The following is a 20,887-nucleotide window of genomic DNA, read 5'->3' on the forward strand; positions in this document are numbered from 1 at the left end:
TATTCAGAGTACGGCAATACAGCTATGATCAAGTTCAGAGTTCAAAGATGACATCGATTGTGAGTTTTGGGAGACGGAGAAGGCAGTATAGGAAGTGCAATGAAAATTTACATCTGTAAAAAATTGTTATAATGTACCATGTCATAAACTACTATGAACAGAAAAAGCACTAAATAAATCTCACAAACTAAAATATGATAATTTATAACTATCGGATTGATATATTCCCCAGATCAGTCATCATGACCCTAAGCCTCATTGCAACAACCAGACAATACGATAACAATGACACCGAAAAGATATGAAACATAACCTGTCTTAGCTGTTAAGAGAATGAAAGAAAAAATATTCATGTGACTTTAGTGCAACTCACTACCTGTTTTATTATTTTGTTTTGCTTTTTTTTTTAAAATAAAAGAACTATAAATATTTTTAAAAATCATATCAAGTAATATCTGACTCAATCCTTTGACCCCAAAAAATTAAGAGCAAAGCTCCTTCCCAAAATGCCAACAATAGAACATGCAATCAATAGCATGTCTCCACAATTTGGCATAGGTTGTTGAAAAATGAAAAAAGTCGAGCAGTCACGAATCAGCAAAGGTGTAAAGGAGGTAAAGCCACCAATCAGAGAGATCGCCCCATCCTTGTCTGTCTTATCTTAGACATTCTTTTCCTGCTTGCGTTCATCTCAAATTTTTCCTCTCAGCAAAAAAAAACAAACCCAGACAGAACCCAAGGATAACACTTTGCTGATACTTGATTGCTAGACATACGTCCTTTTTCAGAAAAGGAATAAGTCCAAACAGCTCACCAAAGGGTAGTAAGCAATTACCATTGTACATTTAACATAGAGAAACTGGGATAATCTTTTGATTCCATGGATCTTTGTGGCTCTGAAGGACTATTTTTTTTATCATACTAACGAAAGAGTGAAAATGGAGAGGCTTCGTATGGGAACAAAACAGACAATGGACGTTTCGGGTACAAACCCTTTGTAAGCACAACATTACACAAATTAATGTGGAAAAGAAAATAAATAAAATAAAGTAAAATGCAAGGGGACACCCTACCGACTACCCACTCCGCGCTAACGTTTCATTCAAACTGCAACCACCATTGAGTACAGACGATACAAATTATTTTGCATTTTACTTTATTTATTTTCCATGTTAATTTGTGTAATGTTGTGCTGACGAAGGGTTTGTATCCGAAACGTCCATTGTCGATTTGTTCCCATATAAGGCCTCTCCATTTTCACTCTTTCGTTAGTATTTTCACGATCACCGGCTTCAGGCAGCCCCTACAGTTTTCTTTTTTTTTTTATCAATCGGTAATAGGAAAAAAGAGACAGCAAGAGGTGTCTGCCATTTGAACCACCACCACCACCAACCCCTATCCACACTAATGCCCCTTATTATTTTTTATTCAGAGGAGAGACTTCCTGCCTTCTGAACAGCCATCATCCACCCTTAAATTTTGAGCTGAAGCACATAATATATTAGATAATCATCAGTTTCTCCTGGTACAAGAGATTTAGCTCCTTTTTTTAAAAAGTTACCCTATCGGAAATCACCATTTCCAGTGTATCTAAAATCACCATTTTCAGTATATCTTATCAAAATGGAATTCAAACTCTTAAACTTTAGCATTTTGGAAACTACTTGGTTTGTTTTTTTAGTTAGGTATTTTGTTTGTTTGTCTGTTGTTTTGTTTTTTTTGTTGTTTTTTTGTTTTGTTTTTTTTTTGTTGTTTGTTTTTTTTTGGGGGGGGGGTTTTTGTTTTGTTTTTTTTTTTTTTTTTTTTTTTTTTTTTTTTGGGGGGGGGGGGGGGGGGTGTATTTATAAAAATTTCCAATCACATTAAGCAGAATATGTAATCCTACAAAGAGTAAGATTGTAGCTGCTTGATAGGTAGGGATCAAATTAAAAACTTAAGATTTGGCTTTGCTCTGTATTGAAGTTGAAGGTACTGTCCAACACTAATTCCCAATAATAAAAAGGATAAAAGACTTATAATACTTCTTAGCTGTGTAACAAGGTTAAAGTCATAAAAAAGTAACAATAAATGTCAAAATGATCGCAGAAAAGAGATCATCTACGACTGTCCTATTTGGATGTAATTGAATCGAATAAGAAATAACATTTCAGTCACTTATCGATCATAATTACATGCTGAAATAAAATAAAAAATACAGATTTTAAAAGCTTGAGAAGATATCAAGAGAAAACAATGTGGATTACAGTTGAAATGTGACCCTTCGCCTCAAAACGGTATTAAGTCAGGTTGATTAAGATGTTGAAAATTTAATTTACACCCAGAAATATCAGACTTGTGTTGAGTTTGTATGTTTTATTGAGGAAAATGGATGCCATATTTTAGGGTGCTAATGCCAACAATTTATATTTTTGACCATTTTAACATTTAATTTGGCTTTTAAGCATATGGATCGTTCCGACATAATACCGTCACAAATAGTCTTTTTCTAAGCATTTAAATCTAAAAGAAATGAGCTGTGTACTATCTGAGGGTAATTTGTTGTTTTTTGGGTTTGTTTGGGTTTTTTTTTTTTTGGGGGGGGGGGGGGGGGGGGTGGTCTGTTTTATTTTTTCTTTACCATAAGGCAAACAACTGAATCTTTATCAAATCACCCTGTCATGGACACGAAAACAATGTAACCTTCTGTCCACATACAACTAGTATTTTATAGGACTAGCCAACTAGCCACTTATGCCCTTCTTTTGATCCCAAAATAACCTAATAATACTCTTCCCTTGATTTGACTACAATTGGAACTATTTGAAAACTTAAATTTACAATTACGTTTTCTATACTACCCAGTACTAAGAAAAGTTTTCCTTTTCAAATACAAGTTTTACAGCCTCAAAAACATTGGGTACCACGTGGTTGGGCTGGGTCAATGTCGGGTCTATAACAAAATCTCGATGGTTATGACTCGACATAGTGGACTGAGCAAAAGTAACAAAATTACTGTTCCTGTTAAACACACCAGTGCAGACAAGAATGCTTTCGCATGCAAAGGGTCGCTCCACTCCTGAGCAATCTTCCTCCAGAGATTCTATCAATCTTACATCCATTCCAGGGTCTCGTGGGAACATGAGGGCACATTCATCTTCTTCGTCATCGCTCTCTTCATCCAGAAAGTCTGAATCTGTGTTTGTCTGACGTAACCGAACCTTTTTGGTAGATTTTTGTCGATGAAGGTGATTACTGAGACGTCTCCGTTGTAGATATCGATTGTAGAGATTCCCTCCATAGATGTCAGTTTCTGGATTGTCTCTGGATTTTAAAATATAATAAATAAATAAATATATAATTCTTTTATATCACATGCAAGAAAAATAACAAAGCTAAAGTGAGCAAGGCATGCACAAATGAATTTAGAAAATCAGTTGATAGAGTAATTCACTCTTTAAATGCAACAAACAAAATGTCTGTACATTTCCAGTTTTTAAAATCACTTTACAAGGGGTCCCAAGCCAACAGCAATGCTCAACATATAGAATGAGACAATGCTGTTGCTGGCCACGTACTCATTTTACATCCAAGAATGATCAGCGAATGTGAGTAAAGAGCCTTTTCCAAGGACTCAGCTTTGCACCAACCTGAAGGGAATCAAACCAGGGATCAAACCAAGAAATGAAGAACAGTTAAAATAAAAGCAAAGATGACATCCATGCCTTTACTGGCAATCAGTATCAGAGAGATTCTGGCTTACCCTATACAATATATAGTTTTGATGTGGTCTACATTGAGTTGTCGCCGTTGCTGACTGAGTATATAATCAGCATGATGGTAAGTAATCTCACTGGGCTTGCCAATCAAGGCTGTGTATTTCAATTCTTTCCCTGTCACCTTCTGAAAAGAAGAAAGATAAAAAAGGGGGAAAATAACATTTGTGCACAATTTTTTTTTTTTTAAATAATAAAATTTTTTTAAAAATTAAAAATTTAAAAAAAAATTTTAAAAATTTTTTTTAATCAAAATTTTTTTTAAATAAATAAATAAATCAAAAAATAATTAAAAAAAAAAAAATAAAAAAATTAAAAAAAAATAAAAATATATATATATAAATAAGTGCGAGATAAATATTTGAACGTTATAAATATCTTCAGAACAGCGCTCTTAAGAAACAAACAGGATAGTTACTTCATTATCAAGTATGGACTAGCGTGAAATAAAAAAACAACTCTGTGCAAAGAAGTAAATGGTATTATAGAGAAGTAAACTTATGTTTGTCATGGCATTCTGGGGAGTCTCTGGTCTGTCTTCCCACCCTAACCTGTATTCCTTGTCAGCTGCATAACATCAGGAGTTGAGCTGCAGCTGCATGTTCCTCATATAATTAATTTTTATAGGGTTTAGCCAAGTAGCCTTCATTCTGTCTTTCCCACAATCTCTTTCATGATTGACGGTCGCCCATTCCCCACCACCTACTGTTTCCTGGCTTGCAGTTATCTATTTCAGTTATTCTTTCTGCTTAAAGTTAAAGGGCCATATTTCATAAACAGAGGATCGTCAAGAGAAGTAAACAGATCAACACCAAATGACATCAAATAAAATATATCAAGGCAGTTGGTTATCGCAGTCAGTGTATCAAACTTTGAATATTTGACTATATAATGTTGAAAGTCACATTTAAGTCTTTTTAAGCCAACAGGTTCCGGTTTTGGACAAGCCTACCTGCGGTATCAGGATTTTGGGCAATATTGAGATCTTTAAATATGGACTAAAGACTATCGGGAAGGTATCATGAGTTTTCTTGTTTCTTTTGAATATGCAACATTGACTGTTAAGCTCAGTCTGACTGATTCAGTTGGTTTATACAAAGACAGAGAAGAAAATCAATCGGACTTAGAAAGTCATACATTCAACATATCAAGCACCTTTATGAATGGAAAAATTGTATGCCTTGTCAAAAATCTGTTGATCTATTATTGTGTCATGTTTTCCCCGATAATTTAATTTAGGTCAAAGAACCCGCTACCAACTTACTTGGTATAAACCTTCCAATGCATTCATAAAACAACCATGTCCAAATCTGGGTCAAATGAGAAAAATATAATAATGTGAGCATATTTATAAAGCATTGTCACAGTTTTACCAAGCTTCAGCAACTCGGCAATGATTCATCATTTCCCAAACAGATCATATGGAACAAAACTTCCATTACATAATGTTGTGAATGAAAGTTGTTGTATTCAAGTATAGAAACTGTGTATCATCCATCTTTTGGTAGCATTTTTTACAACTAGCATCTGTGCTAGTGTCTTCCTAGTTAGGAGTCATTCTGTATCCAACAGCCATCATGTACACATGTATCTCATGTTAATATTGTTTAATAAACGTTCTTTGATTTGTTGATTCTTGGAAATATATATCTCATTAATTAATGATCTAAGAACACAATACATATAGTCGCCTAATTATGAAAAATGAATTCCACCAGTGATAAAAAGTATCTATTTAATCTTTAAAAATCAAGAATTCAATTCTTTCAAATCATAATTTCTTCCATTATGCAATATCTAAATATAACTGTAAGTCAGATTAATGATCAAACCAAAGACTGTCTGTAAAGGGAGATAGGTCATGATGATACCTGGGCATGCTGGCCTCTGACATCCACAGCAGGTCCATATTACACGCCAAGACGGGTAAATGTGGGTACGGAACTTCCACCAGGCCACTGGATGGCTTTCCATTGGTCAGAAGGACGTCGATAATTAGCTGTAGGGGCATCTCCCATCGAACCGGCTCCCCAAATAGGATAATGGCTGGATTGAGACAGACAGATAGCTAAATTACATAAGGTAGGACCAAAATCTATTTTATGCTTGAACAGGCAACTCCCAATTGTCTTACACTGGCCTGGAGACAACAGGGAAACAGAATTCTATCCAAAAATGAGAGAATCTACATTAAAGAGAATTTTTATAAGTCTTAAAATTCTGGTTCCCTCACTTAAGGCTGAAAGATTGTTTTGTTTTGTTTTGTTTTTTTGGCTTTTTTTTTTTGTTACTGTGTTCATCCCTAATCATAGTTCAGGATGTGGAGCAATATAATAAACTTTTGATTGCAAAGTCTATATAATGAGTGGTAAAACATATATTAAGCCCTATAATGTAATCATGTATAACAACTTTCAATAGCTGTTCCAATATATATATATAATCCGAATCATTGAGAATGATAGCATAGAATAGAGATGAGTGGATTTCTCTCACAACATTGATCGGCAAAACAGCATAAGCTGCTAAGTCTGACGACCTTGAGATGAAAGGCAATAGGTCAGAACAGCAAAGTATGACATTGTGTTGCTAAAATATAAATAAAAAGGTGAATGGAATTAAAAGAAATTAGTAACAAATAATATGCTGTTTGTTTTTCATGGGCTCTACAGTGTAATTATCTTACATACCTTCTATTCTTGGGAAGAACTCCTCAAATGCACAGGGCTAGTGGAAAAAAAAGAAAATAAAGATACACTAGGCTTTTCATTTATTGCTATTTATGTTAAAGCTATAAAGTCTAACTTTGATAATCCAGATGTCAGTACTCCAACATTTGTTAATCATCCACTCTTACCAGGAATGAACAACAGCTTTGTTATACAATCCGTATTGAAGATCTGATGATATGTTATCCTGGCATTAACCCAATAAAGGCATTTTACCCGCTAAAACAACTAGGGCTTTGCAAGTGGCTCAAAACAACGCTTATTATTATTATTATTATTATTATTATTATTATTATTATTGTTATTGTTATTGTTATTATTATTATTATTATTATTATTATTATTATTATTATTATTATTATTATTATTATTATTATTATTATTATTATTATTATTTTTCATAATATATACAAAAAATAGAATATTGCACAGACAAATATTTCATAATTATACAGGGAAATTCAAACATCAAAAGATTGCAATATACTTCAAGAATACCTGGACAGGCTACAATCAAGGAAGAAAGAATGGAAAATGGAATTCCACCCGAAGAAATGCCAGCTAATTTGTATAACAAACAAAAAGAAAATAATAAGTTCAAATTATTATATACATGAATAAAAATTGAGACAACACAAAAAGCAGAATATCTTGGATTTACTCTTGACAGCAAAATGTCTTGGCAGCACCAACTCGATAAAGTTTGTAAAAAGACCAATACAAAACTTGGATTCTTAAGAAGAAATTTACAAAGTTGTCCAAGAAACATCAGAGATTTCTGCTATAAAGTCTTTGTACGGCCAATTTTAGATTATAGTGCATGCATTTGGGACCCCAAGAGTAAAAAGCAGATAGAATAGCTCAAGAAAAATCAAAACAGAGCGTGTATGTTTGTTTGTAACAACTACATGAGGACTGAACGAGTCAGTGAGATGTGCAAGAGCCTAAACTTGTCACCATTACATAAGAGATGCACTATACAAAAAGTAAAAGTCCTCTTTAAGGCCTGCCAAGGACTGAACAGCAATCCCAAGTGATATCCTTATTCAAAACGAAAAGAAAACAGCACTCATACCAGGTCCCACAATCATGATTAAATGCTCATCTCAATTTGTTTTTTCCAAGCACCATTCGAAAATGGAATTCTCTGCCCGAAAATAAATTTTAAAATAAATAGCCAAATTGAAATCGACAGAGAAATTTATAAAATCAAAATAAAAGCCTAGGCACGTCCACTTGTTCTCACCATACTCACAGTCGCGATTATCTTCGATGCATGGAGTTGTGACTTAATGACAATAAGAAGTATACTTAAATTTGTAAAAAACTAGTTTTGATCCTCTTACCATAAAACCATACAGAACTCTCGATAAAACGTATGAATAGAATTACAGAATTAAGGAAAACAAGTTTTAATTTTCATAATAACATGCCACAGACACTTACGGCAGCTTTTCTTCTTGAATGATCCATTTTGTCGAGATTAGGAAACAAAGAATTGAGGTCTTCCACAGTTGTGACTCTTTGAAATCCTATATTGGAAGCTATTTCTTTGATGGGTCCCTGACCATTGACTAAAACATGTTTTTCATGGAACTGTCGGAACATCTTCAAGGGGCTGTGGGACATTACTACTTGTTCTTCTGATACCTACATGGAAAAAAAAAATTAACATTAAAACTATGTTGACGTAATTCAATTTGAAAGATTGACATAACATAAAAATTCGTTTAAAACTGGGTTTTTATTGTCTATCCCAATTTAATCATACAGTCCTCTATGCTATATTCTCCTTTCTCAAGAGTGTTATTTTTTTTTTCTGATTAACATTTCATTCATATTAATTTAACAGCAAATTTTAAATTTTACAGTGTATGAATATTGGTATAGCTATTCTTAGTAGGTTTTATATGTGTGTATTTTTCCTTGTTCATTGCATAGTAGACCTTTGTTGTAAAACTGCAATATTGGTGACCTTAGCAAATCCAGTGGTATGAAAAGTTGGTAGGAAATAGATTTTACATATCTGAAGCTTGTAAAAGGAAGTAATTGTTTGACTTAAAGAGCATTGAGGTGACTGCTTGAGGCCTGAACTGGTCAAATCGCTTAATTGATGGTGTTGAATGTTGAAATTTCAATTTCATTGCAACCAAATTTTGCAATAAAAAGGTGAGATTAGTGGTATAGTAATGGGCTGTATTGTAAATATTTACTGAATGCTTTCAATTATGAAGGAACCAACCTGCAGAATTAAATTATTGAATCATGTCATTACTATTTTAAAAACAAAAAGGTCTTCAATATTAGACTTCATCAATATTTTATTCTTCTTTAAATTAATAAAACACACTCCAACATCAATGTCAAGTATGGCTTGAGGCATCCTGCTTTTAATCTAAAGAGAGAGTAAAGGCATTTTGAGCTTAAAGGAAAAATAACATCCACGTCATGCATTTATATAAAAATAATATGTGCAAGAAACAGTAATCTATATTCAACTCACATGAATCTTTAGCCATTCTGATAATTGTTGTGCTTTGCGACTTCTTAATGAGTTTCCTGCATTTGTGACAAAAACTGTCGGGACCCTAAATTTGCCATGTTTATCTGTGAGAAGTCTGAAGGCTGCTTGAGCAGAAGGAAGCAACTTCTTTCCTCGTACAATGACTCCATCAATATCAAATAAGAAGCCAAATTTACATTGCCATTGAGAAGCAATCTGTATAAAAATTAGATGAAAAAGTGGTGGGAGAAATATTATCATGCAAATGTTGTGAGGACAAATAAAACATTCAAATATTGTTCATAACATAACCCATTCCATTTTTGCCTCTTATCCCATATTATAGAGAAATTAATGCGACACATTACTCCATATTCCTCCTCAATTTTTTTTTTTTAATGAAAAGAAAAGAAAAAAAAGGATTTGGATCAATTGGACTCTTCAGAAGAGTAATTGGAGAGAACCAACGTCTTCTATCCAATGATCTTCGCATTTTCAAATCCTCTTGATAATTTTTGTTGTCCTTACATTTTTATCCATGACTTTTTAGTTACAATGAAAACAAATTGTGCAGTCAAATGAGTTTGTCCATTGAGTAGAAAATAAAAAGTATTTTGTTTGTTTGTTGCTTTAGGTCTCTTCCAACACAATTGAGGTTATATGAGAGACCGCTGAAACAAAAAAAACAAGCAATCTAACAAAGATAGTACAAATGTAAATCAAAATCATAATCTAAAGATATCATAAGCTAAATTATAAATAACCAAGAACAAACAGGCAGAAGATTTACAGAAAAAAAATATCCCCTGTCAAATATACAATCACAAACCAAAGAAGCAGGATAGGCTAGTAAAGAGAAGAAGAAACGACATCACTATCGGATCGTACACCCATGCGAACATCATAGGTGTACGATTCAAGGGTGATGCTCCCATCCAACCACCCGCAAATAAAAAGTAAAATGGTTTAGAGAGTAGTAAGGGATTAAAGAGAATCAAAGAACATTATATTGAAAGATAAGTCTTGCAATTTTTATTAGTTTGACTTATTCAGACTCAAACTCCATTGAGCTTGTGCAATCAACAAGTTATTTGAATTTGAAACAGTTTCCTGTGGCAGTTTTTTTGTGAGTATGTTTGTGTGTGTGTGTGTGTGTGTGTGTGTGTGTGTGTGTGTGTGTGTGTGTGTGTCTGTGTGTGTGTGTGTGTGTGTGTGACATTTTTTTCTTTTAATTAGAGCAATATCTATTGTAACCTGCAAGATCTTGCTCAGTATCGCTCAGAAATTTTCGCCCTAATCCAGATTGCATCAATTTTCGTAAGTTTCCTGTTGTGACCAGAAGAAGAAGGAGAAGGAGAAGGAGAAGAAGAAGAAGAAGAAGAAGAAGAAGAAGAAGAAGAAGAAGAAGAAGAAGAAGAAGAAGAAGAAGAAGAAGAAGAAGAAGAAGAAGAAGAAGAAGAAGAAGAAGAAGAAGAAGAAGAAGAAGAAGAAGAAGAAGAAGAAGAAGAAGAAGAAGAAGAAGAAGAAGAAGAAGGAAGAAGAAGAAGAAGAAGAAGAAGAAGAAGAAGAAGAAGAAGAAGAAGAAGAAGAAGAAGAAGAAGAAGAAGAAGAAGAAGAAGAAGAAGAAGAAGAAGAAGAAGAAGAAGAAGAAGAAGAAGAAGAAGAAGAAGAAGAAAGAAGAAGAAGAAGAAGAAGAAGAAGAAGAAGAAGAAGAAGAAGAAGAAGAAGAAGAAGAAGAAGAAGAAGAAGAAGAAGAAGAAGAAGAAGAAGAAGAAGAAGAAGAAGAAGAAGAAGAAGAAGAAGAAGAAGAAGAAAGAAGAGAAGAAGAAGAAGAAGAAGAAGAAGAAAGAAGAAGAGAGAAGAAGAAGAAGAAGAAGAAGAAGAAGAAGAAGAAGAAGAAGAAGAAGAAGAAGAAGAAGAAGAAGAAGAAGAAGAAGAAGAAGAAGAAGAAGAAGAAGAAGAAGAAGAAGAAGAAGAAAGAAGAAGAAGAGAGAAGAGAAGAAAGAAGAAGAAGAAGAAGAAGAAGAAGAAGAAGAAGAAGAAGAAGAAGAAGAAGAAGAAGAAGAAGAAGAAGAAGAGAAGAAGAAGAAGAAGAAAGAAGAAGAAGAAGAAAGAAGAAGAAAGAAGAAGAAGAAGAAGAAGAAGAAGAAGAAGAAGAAGAAGAAGAAGAAGAAGAAGAAGAAGAAGAAGAAGAAGAAGAAGAAGAAGAAGAAGAAGAAGAAGAAGAAGAAGAAGAAGAAGAAGAAGAAGAAGAAGAAGAAGAAGAAGAAGAAGAAGAAGAAGAAGAAGAAGAGAAGAAGAAGAAGAAGAAGAAGAAGAAGAAGAAGAAGAAGAAGAAGAAGAAGAAGAAGAAGAAGAAGAAGAAGAGAGAAGAAGAAGAAGAAGAAGAAGAAGAAGAAAGAAGAAGAAAGAAGAAGAAGAAGAAGAAGAAGAAGAAGAAGAAGAAGAAGAAGAAGAAGAAGAAGAAGAAGAAGAAGAAGAAGAAGAAGAAGAAGAAGAAGAAGAAGAAGAAGAAGAAGAGAAAGAACGATAATATTTTTAAAATATAAATTAACTTTTTAAAAAGACAAAATGATTCAAATAAAAGTTTAAAACAAACAAACAGAAGTAATTTTTTTAAATGTTCAAATAAAAGGTAACCCCATTGGGGATTTGAACCCAGGACCTTCCAGTTCAGAGTCAAACAGCTTAACCACTACGCCTCAGATCCACTTGGAAGATATTTAATCATATCTACCTAGAAGAAATTTTTAAACATTGGAATGCTACTTTTATTTTGTTATTTTATATTACGACTTGCCCCACAAGATTACAGCCCCTATACACATCATGCTGGGAGACGCTACAAGTAAAGTTAGGAAACTGAAGAATGGGGTCCCTCAGGGATCTGTTCTGGTGCCAATGTTGTTTAATGTCTACATTAGCGACATGCCGAACATTTCCTCCCTGAGGCTGGAATATGTGGATGACTGGGCACTCGTTACTCAAAGTAAAGTGTGCATTAAGAAAAAAAAAGAAGACATACAGATATTTGTTATTTATGTTATGTGTTGCTTCGTTAGAGTTAGAGCAATATCTATTATTATGCCAGGTGTCTATTAGTGCGATATCTTAGTCAATTATTTATTTTAATTTATTGACAAGTACACACAATTGACGCAAATGAAAATAATAAGGGTATGAGTATGGTAACTATCAACACATAATGTATGGTCTATTGGAAGTCCAGTTAGAGACTTTAAAGAAAGAAAAGAGTAAAAAACCCTTCATAAGGAACAAAAGTCGAATTACCTGTGGTCTATAGGAAAACCCTTTCCAACAACTTTTCACGGTGTCCAATTAAAATCAGGACAAGATAATACATTTTTCTGATAGCGTTAGTGTTAGGGCTAACCAACACCGGAGACTGACTCCGACGACCCGGCACTGCCGTCCTCTGCTGTCTTCCAGATAGAAACGTCGGGCATGGACAAAATACTAAGAATAAAGAGAAGAGCTGCTAGACCTACCCATACCAAGCACCTGACACCCTCTGCCAATTTTTTTTTTTTTTTCGAGCTTGGAATGGGAAGGTCTAGCGACTCTTTATCTTTACGCAGTGGCTATTTTTACAGTCCCGTAAAGATGGTTCTCGGGGCTATTTTTACAGTCCCGTAAAGATGGTTCTCGGGGCTATTTTTACAGTCCCGTAAAGATGGTTCTGGTGGCTATTTTTACGGCGTTGCGGTAATAGTAACAGATTGGCTGAGTAGACGCCATTGGCTCTAAAACTCTCACTCCCTTCGTTCAGGTGCGGCAAGTTAGCATCCTCTCTCTCTCTCTCTCTCTCTCTCTCTCTCTCTCTCTCTCTCTCTCTCTCTCTCTCTCTCTCTCTCTCTCTCTCTCTCTCTCTCTCCCGGTCTTTCTTTGTTTCTCTCTCTCTCACTCTTTCATTCTTTCTCTATCCCTTTCTTTCTTTCTTTCTTTCTTTCCCTATCTCTCATTTTCTCTCTCTCTCTCTCCCTCTATCTTTCTTTCATTCTTTCGCAATCTCTTTCTTTCTCTCTCTTTCTCTCTCTCTCTCTCTTTCTCTCTCTCTCTCTCTCTCTCTCCCGGTCTTTCTTTGTTTCTCTCTCTCACACACTCTTTCTTTCATTCTTTCTCTATCCCTTTCTTTCTTTCTTTCTTTCCCTATCTCTCATTTTCTCTCTCTCTCCCTCTCTCTTTCTTTCATTCTTTCCCAATATCTCTCTCTCTCTCTTTCTCTCTCTCTCTCTCTCTTTCTCTCTCTCTCTCTCTCTCTCTCTCTCTCTCTCTCTCCCGGTCTTTCTTTGTTTCTCTCTCTCTCACACTCTTTCTTTCATTCTTTCTCTCTATCCCTTTCTTTCTTTCTTTCCCTATCTCTCATTTTCTCTCTCTCTCTCCCTCTCTCTTTCTTTCATTCTTTCCCAATCTCTCTCTCTCTCTCTCTCTCTCTCTCTCTCTCTCTCTCTCTCTCTCTCTCTCTCTCTCTCTCTCTCTCTCTCTCTCTTTCTCTCCCTCTCTCTCTCTCTCTCTCTCTCTCTTTTTTTTTTTCCTTTCTCTTTTTCTCTATCTATCTCTTTCCCTAGTGGTACCTCAAAGCCTAGGCAGAGGGGTCTGACCACAAGGTGAACACCGCTTTGGCGGAGAACAATAAAACAACCTCCTAACTGGGAAGGGAGGAGCAATACAGCGACCACTCTTGTCTGGTCGGAACAAACACTGGGTCAATCGGGAAAGGAGTAGGAGCAACGCGATGGTGGGACCAAAGTAAAATGCCCTCTCCACCTCGGCGCCCCAATGAGGATCAGTCTTGGGCACCTCTATTCTTTTGGATCATGACCGACCATGGTAGAGAATCATCATCATTATTTACTTTCTTTTTTTTTTTAAATATTATTCAAAAGAACAATATTTAAGCATGAGGTGTTTCGCAATGTGCATCTTTACCATGGACATCCACATTGGGGGGGGGGGGGGGGGGTAGTCATTTGTCCACAATACGGTTGGGAGGTTTGGGGGGGGGGGGGGGGTTCTAAAATTATGGTCAAAATGTGTCCAATTGGTTTGTGAACGGCATCTTTTCTGAAATTGGATTCAAACCCACTCTCACGTGAGAAGACTGCACCCTGAATGTTAGACGTCTACGTCTTTTAAAATTGTATAAACCGTTAGTCCTTCCTGACTGGTTATACTGGCAAAGTATAAACAAAAGCCAACCTGTAAAGTATTAAATCTTGAGGGATGTCGACTCAAGCAGGAACTAAATATACTTTCAGTGTTTGATAATAGATCTATATTATGTATGTTTGACAGAAAAAAAAAATCAAGACATACAACCTAACCTGCCCACTGATGATAGAAAACGGGCTGTTCTGTACTGCAAACATAAATTATGCAAAAAAAAAAAAAAACAAAAAAAAAAAAATTATATGTAATAAAAATGACAGTACCGTAAAAATCGCTAAGAGAATTGACTTTACATTAATTATTTGTTAATTTTAGTTTTAGCTTTAGATCTAAATATGTTAAATGAAATTAATTTTGCTTTCATTCACCGCCTCTAGATCTGTACATCTAAATATCGGGAGAAATGATATGTGAAGTTTTGTGAATACTGCAAAAAGATGATAATCTATAACTATGCGGATAATTGAACAGAATCGCATCAACGCCATAAAAATAGCCATGAGAACCGTCCTTACGGGACTGTAAAAATAGCCCCGAGAACCATCTTTACGGGACAGTAAAAATAGCCCCGAGAACCATCTTTACGGGACTGTAAAAATAGCCCCGAGAACCATCTTTACGGGACTGTAAAAATAGCCACTGCGTTATCTTTATTCTTAGTAGTTTGTCCGTGCCCGACATCTTTATCCAGAAGAGGGCAGTGCCGGATTGTCGGCGTCAGTCTCCAGAGTGGGTTCAACCTACTTAGACGGGCAACAATCCTCTACTTCTACAGTCACTGATAAGGGAAAAACAGAATTTCCTCTGAACTCTTTCTCTTCTTCTATCAGTTACAATCTCTGTCCATTGCCCCTACTGTGTCCCTCCTGTGTTTGAGCTGGCACATTGGAGTTAGAGTCCGAATAGACACGGGAGACTGTTCAGACTCGAGTCCGAATTGTCACTTCGAGAAATGTTATTGAAATTAAATAAGTTATAGAAGTTATAGGTATTGCATTGGCATTGCCTTCATAGAAAACGATTTTCTATAACTCAGTTTTCGGTGCCTATCAAATTCTAGGAGTAATCTGAATCTAATCCCATTGTCTCATTGGTACATTTTCCACTTTTTTATTTTTGAGTCTAGACCTCTATTTAGTTTTGAGTTAGACGTCAAAAGTCAATAATCAATAATCAATCTTTAGATTTAGACTTAGATAGGCACTTTGATAACTCCAGTCCAGTGGCCGCCGATAGGCTCACTGTAAGGTGAAACTCGTTTTTTGGAACTTTATTTTTGACCCTTTACCGTGTTGGTCACCATGGCGTTATTTGTGAACCTATGTGACTAATTTTGGTATCATTATAAAGGGCACAAAACAAGCTTTCTAACGGTGTATTTCATTCTCAATTCCTGATTGTATTTCTCAGAAAACTTATGTAATAAAAATTTATACATTTTTGAATTATAAGAACTTTTTAAATTATGGATACATTTTAATTATACTTCATACATCGATAGACAATTAATTGAAGAGCATCTCTGCCAAATTTAATCAAAATTGATACACTCGCTCATTATTTTATTTTTCCCGCCACCAACCCCACTTTTTAGGACAAAAACCTCATATTTTTTCCCATTTTCATTTATCATTAATTTTTTCCATAATTTCCATACATGAAAATGATTTATATGAAAATAAAGCTTATTTTCTGACCTTTAAAATGATATCTAACACTTGCCATTTATTTTTTAATTGAAACAAAATTACTGAAAACAATAAGTGGGCCATGTTGACTGCAAGACAAAATTTCCCGATCGCCGCGAGATGCTGGTTTTGAGGCACCAGTGAGATCACAGATTCTCTCTGTAAAGTTGACAAAAAAATTTCAGTAGAAAAATATAAATAACTCTGGAACCGTAGGTCGTAGAGAAACAAATAAGGTATCAAATTTTATGTTTTTTCAAGTCCCATCCCCCTGACTGAGTCAAATCAAGATATTTTGAGTTTAAAAATTTTATCAAAGTGCCTAACTTAGACCTCTAGTCTCGAGGTCTATTTCAAAATTGTGGGAATATTTTTATTATTACCTGAGAATCGAATCTCTTGTGTATAAAGTGAGGGTCGAATGCCTTGAATAATCCTCTTAGATGTTTTGACAATTTGTGACGACATGGATTCAAAACAATCCCTCTGTTCGCCATGGTTAGTAGAATCAGCTGTTGCTGACTTCTTGAAGTTGTACCACATCCATTACACCTACACACAACCCGACAATAACCTCGAACACAATTTGCCAGAATGTTTTAGTTTGTTAAGTATCACTACGACTTCTATCAATAATAAATGAATATTTTTAAATATACTTTTTCAAACCCTGACATGTATTTTAAATTGTTCAAATATATTTGATCACAATGTTATTATGGAGATGTTGAATCTATTGAATGTTTTAACTTTTGTTTTTGTTATTTGGTAATAAAATGATCAAAATGGCAAACACAGCTAGTCGAAACTTCAACACATTCGCTTAGTTGCTATTTTTGATCGCTAGCCTAGGTATTTCATCACCCCCCAAATCCCCAAGCCCAAGTCAGACAAGTCATGCCAAATAGGACTTTACTGTGCTTCTGTTTTTATCCGACTTTAGACTGCTTATTGGTAGCCACGGGTGCCGTCAGTCATCGTTTACCACAAGAAAAGGATCATTTCGATCCAAAATTGAGTCGCGTTTGAGTTTTTCAACTTTTCTGTCCACCCAGCAGTGATGCGTCATTGGGTCTGTTAGATCATGTGGAAAGAATGTTGACATACACTGATTTTAATGTCAATGGGGCATTTTGCAATTCTATTGTCTATTTAATGCTACAGAAAACATAATTAACTCCGGCTTCGCGAGTCGCTTTTAAGGAGTAGGGATCTTAAAACAAGCTAGGGTTCCCACAAAGTCGGAAAATCGGGAAAAGATCGGAGATTAATTAGACTTCTCACGGATCGGGAAAAGGATAAGGAATTCACTCATTTGGGTACTTGGATCTGGAAATGGTCGGCAATTTGTTCATGCTATATAATATTTCAACTTCCAGCATTTCTCGACTTTATACCGTTTTGAGACGATGAGTCACGCAGTGGCGTGGGGCCATTGGATCGAATGGTGCCAGGCACCACACCAATCTTTTAAAAATCATTAACATCATAATTTAATTAAAAATAAAACAAATTTTAACTCCACTGTCTTTCGCCAACTCGCCAACAACATACTGCCTTTTTAGTCTCCACTCTATTCAAGATTCCGAATCACGCACTGCGCCTACTCGTGTATTGGTGACATCACTGCGCGAATTAGTGACTGAATCAACACCGTGGTGCAAAACAATCCAAGCTCCAGTTAATGCTCTATCCTTTAGTATCGCTACAGCTGATTGAGCGAGAAACTGGGTCGAATTATACTATCTTCAAATAGAGGAAAACTCCTCGACTTGTGCCAGGATCTGAGAGCTCCACCGTTGGACTGGGGGATGCGCCAATGTTGCACCATTTACGTTATAATTAGGATAACTTCGGCCATCCAAAATATTACATTAACTGTCAAAAACACTGATCATTGTCAAGTTTATTTGTAAGTAGCAAAGAAAAACAACATAAAACTTAAAAATATGACATATCAACCGCCCCCCCCCCCCCCTCACCTCTTTTTCACGATTATTGAATAAAGTAATTCTTTGCAACGAAGCATTGTGGACGAATTTACCAACATTTTTCTTGCTTGTAGTGCCGAGTTGATGGTTACGTGTGTATGAGTGTTTATTTGTGTCTGTGTGTGTATGTGTGTGTGTTTGTGCGTGTGTATTTGTGTCAGTCAGAGAAAGAAAGCGAAGATTGTCAATAGTTATACTTTGGTGTGTTTTTTTGATTTCTTAAGTACTTATGTGGAGTGATCTTTTCTTTGTGATGCTTTAAGATCTGAATCTACCTTTTATTTGTGCAATCATTAATCGTATTCCACTGATTTCCATTATTTGAGATATACTTTGAAGTTTGTTTTTTTGTTAAACAATGAATTGCAATGAATCAAGTTGACTCTTTGCGTCACCGACCGTTTGGGAGATTGACACTAGATGACAAATTAGACATAAAAAGACTAGTTCCTCACCAACCAACTGATTTTGAAATAACACAGGTGTGGAAATCTCGAAAACGCTCTTTTTCAGTGACATGGTATGACAGACATGAATGGCTCACAGTTAGTTTAGAAATGAAAAACCTTTCTTTTGTTTTTATTGCCTACTTTTTACAGATACAACAAACACTGACAAATCTTTGACATCTATAGGCTATAGTGACCTTAACCACTTCCATCGTATTTCTTGACCTCCTGAACGTTGTTTTAGCACCCTTAAAAGAGTAAAAAATTTCTTGCGAAATTCAATGAAACAGGAACGGTTAAATTCGTTAATGATTCTGTCAATTCACAAAGCTGAAATAGATGCCATTCCAGATTTCAATAAACAAATTATAAAAAGATTTGCAGATTTTCTTTACAAGTACTAAAAGTAAGTAATTTCTGTCATAGTTTTTTTTTCTCTTTTGATTTTCATTTATCACATATTGATTGCATTATCTACCAAATCCAATCCTTTAAATGGTGGACAAAGAATAATTACAAAGACCTTTTCACACGGGACTTGTATCTCAGTGTTGTGGCTTGTTGTTTTCATGAATTATTTGTTTTTGTGAGTTTTGTCCACTCGTAGAAACCATCGACCCTCCCCGCACCCTTCCAAAAAAAGAGAGTTTTTAACATGTGCTCTCTCTCCTCTTAATCGTGTTCACTGTTTTAGATTTTTTTTTTCTACTTCTAATTATGGCACCACCATATGTCGTCAATACGCCACGCCGCTGGAGTCACGTAATATTTGAATTGGTTTGAAATGTTCTGTAAGCGAATAAGGCTGTAAAAGTGAAACTTGGAATTCTGGGCATTTGATGTCTTTAAGTGTCTTGATTATCATCGGTCGTTCAACTCTCTTTTCACTACTCTTTGTTATTGTTTTTTGCCATCCATATCTATGAGTAATTCTCACTAAAATGTACTAACCAGACTATAAACGTTCAAGGGCATTGCCATCCGGATGGCAATGTTGTGAGTTTCTTAGCCAAGCGCTATAGGCTTTTGGGTCTAATCATCCACAGCATAACGCAAATGAATAGTATTGCTATCTATCAAAATGCAAAGTACTAAACAGAGATAATAAAACCACTACACGATCTTCCGCCAGTTAGTGACTAGGCAGTAGTGAGAGAGAAAATGTTTTAATGATATTTAATGCTCTGTATCAAAATATTATGAGTAAAGAATAATAATTAATAGTAAATTGATAAAAGTAGACAACTACGCAAACTGTACACAACATAATTCATTACTAAATCACGGGGGTAAAATGTTCATAGTACAATATAACACTTTGCCTCACAAGACTAAATACGTCGCGCTGGGAGACGCTACGAGTAAAGTTAGGAAACTGAAGAATGGGTCCCTCAGGGATCTGCTCTGGCGCCAACGTTGTTTAATATCTACATTAGCGACATGCCGAACACTTCCTCCCTGAGGCTGGGATGCGCGGACGACTGGGCACTCGTTACTCAAAGTAAAGTGTGGACCCGTCTCGAGAGCGTACTCAGCGAGGACGTCAACATAGCCTAAGCCTACTTCGACAAGTGGTACCTGAAGATGAACACTTCGAAAACCGTGGCCTCTGCATTTCACCGATGTATGCAGTGGATGCACACCCTTAAACTGAACGTCCTCGTCGGCGACCAGCCTCTCTCATATGAGCCGCATCCAAAATACCTGGGGGTTACGCTGGGCCGCAGCCTTACACATCGGGTGCATCTCGAAGGAGTTGCCCTGAAGATAGGAAAACGCAAGTCTTCTGAGGAAGCTGGCGGGATCAACTTGGGGTGTTGATCAAGCGCTCCTGAGGACGTCCGCCTTGGCACTATGCTATTCCACCGCGGAGTATTGCGCTCCAGTGTAGGGTAGAAGCAGGAACGTTGAGAAGGTAGATGTTAAACTTAGCAAGTCCATGCACATAGTGTCAGGAACGCTGGCAACAACGCCTAGAGAATTGGGCCTGATAATGGTAGCAATTGTTAATTATTATTATTATTATTATTATTATTATTATTATTATTATTATTATTATTATTATTATTATTATTATTATTATTATTATTATTATTATTATTATTATTATTATTATTATTATTTATTATTATTAATAATGATAATATTAGTAGTAGTAGTAGTAGTAGTAGTAGTAGTAGTAGTAGTAGTAGTAGTAGTAGTAGTAGTAGTAGTAGTAGTAGCTTCATCATCATCATCATCATCATCATCATCATCATCATCATCATCATCATCATCATCATCATCATCATCTTCATTATTATTATCATTATTATTATTATTATTATTATTATTATTATTATTATTATTATTATTATTATTATTATTATTATTACTATTATTTATTATATTATTATTATTATTATTATTATTATTATTATTATTATTATTATTATTATTATTATTATTATTATTATTATTATTATTATTACCATCATAATCATGATCATCACCATCATCGTCATCGTCGTCTAAATCATCATCATTATCACAATCATCATCCTCATCATCATCATCATCATCACCACGGTAGTAACCACGAGAGT

The 20,887-nt window shown here is 35.2% G+C and overlaps 1 protein-coding gene across 1 annotated transcript; it reads right to left on the reverse strand.

Moving 5' to 3' along the window:
• Positions 1-1,688: 1,688 nt before the first annotated feature.
• Positions 1,689-16,867, reverse strand: LOC144974607 (haloacid dehalogenase-like hydrolase domain-containing 5). Its single transcript, XM_078917632.1, has 8 exons — positions 16,246-16,867; positions 8,985-9,200; positions 7,928-8,131; positions 6,443-6,479; positions 5,624-5,798; positions 5,017-5,062; positions 3,740-3,879; positions 1,689-3,300 (listed from the first exon to the last, which is right to left on the reverse strand). The coding sequence occupies exons 1-8, from the start codon at positions 16,357-16,359 to the stop codon at positions 2,844-2,846; spliced, it is 1,389 nt and encodes a 462-aa protein (XP_078773758.1). The 5' UTR covers positions 16,360-16,867; the 3' UTR covers positions 1,689-2,843.
• Positions 16,868-20,887: the final 4,020 nt, after the last annotated feature.

The sequence above is a fragment of the Berghia stephanieae genome, chromosome 6 (assembly GCF_034508935.2).
Source record: "Berghia stephanieae isolate SIO BIC M18660-M18661 chromosome 6, UCSD_Bste_1.3, whole genome shotgun sequence".
Taxonomy (NCBI): Eukaryota; Metazoa; Mollusca; class Gastropoda; order Nudibranchia; family Aeolidiidae; genus Berghia; species Berghia stephanieae.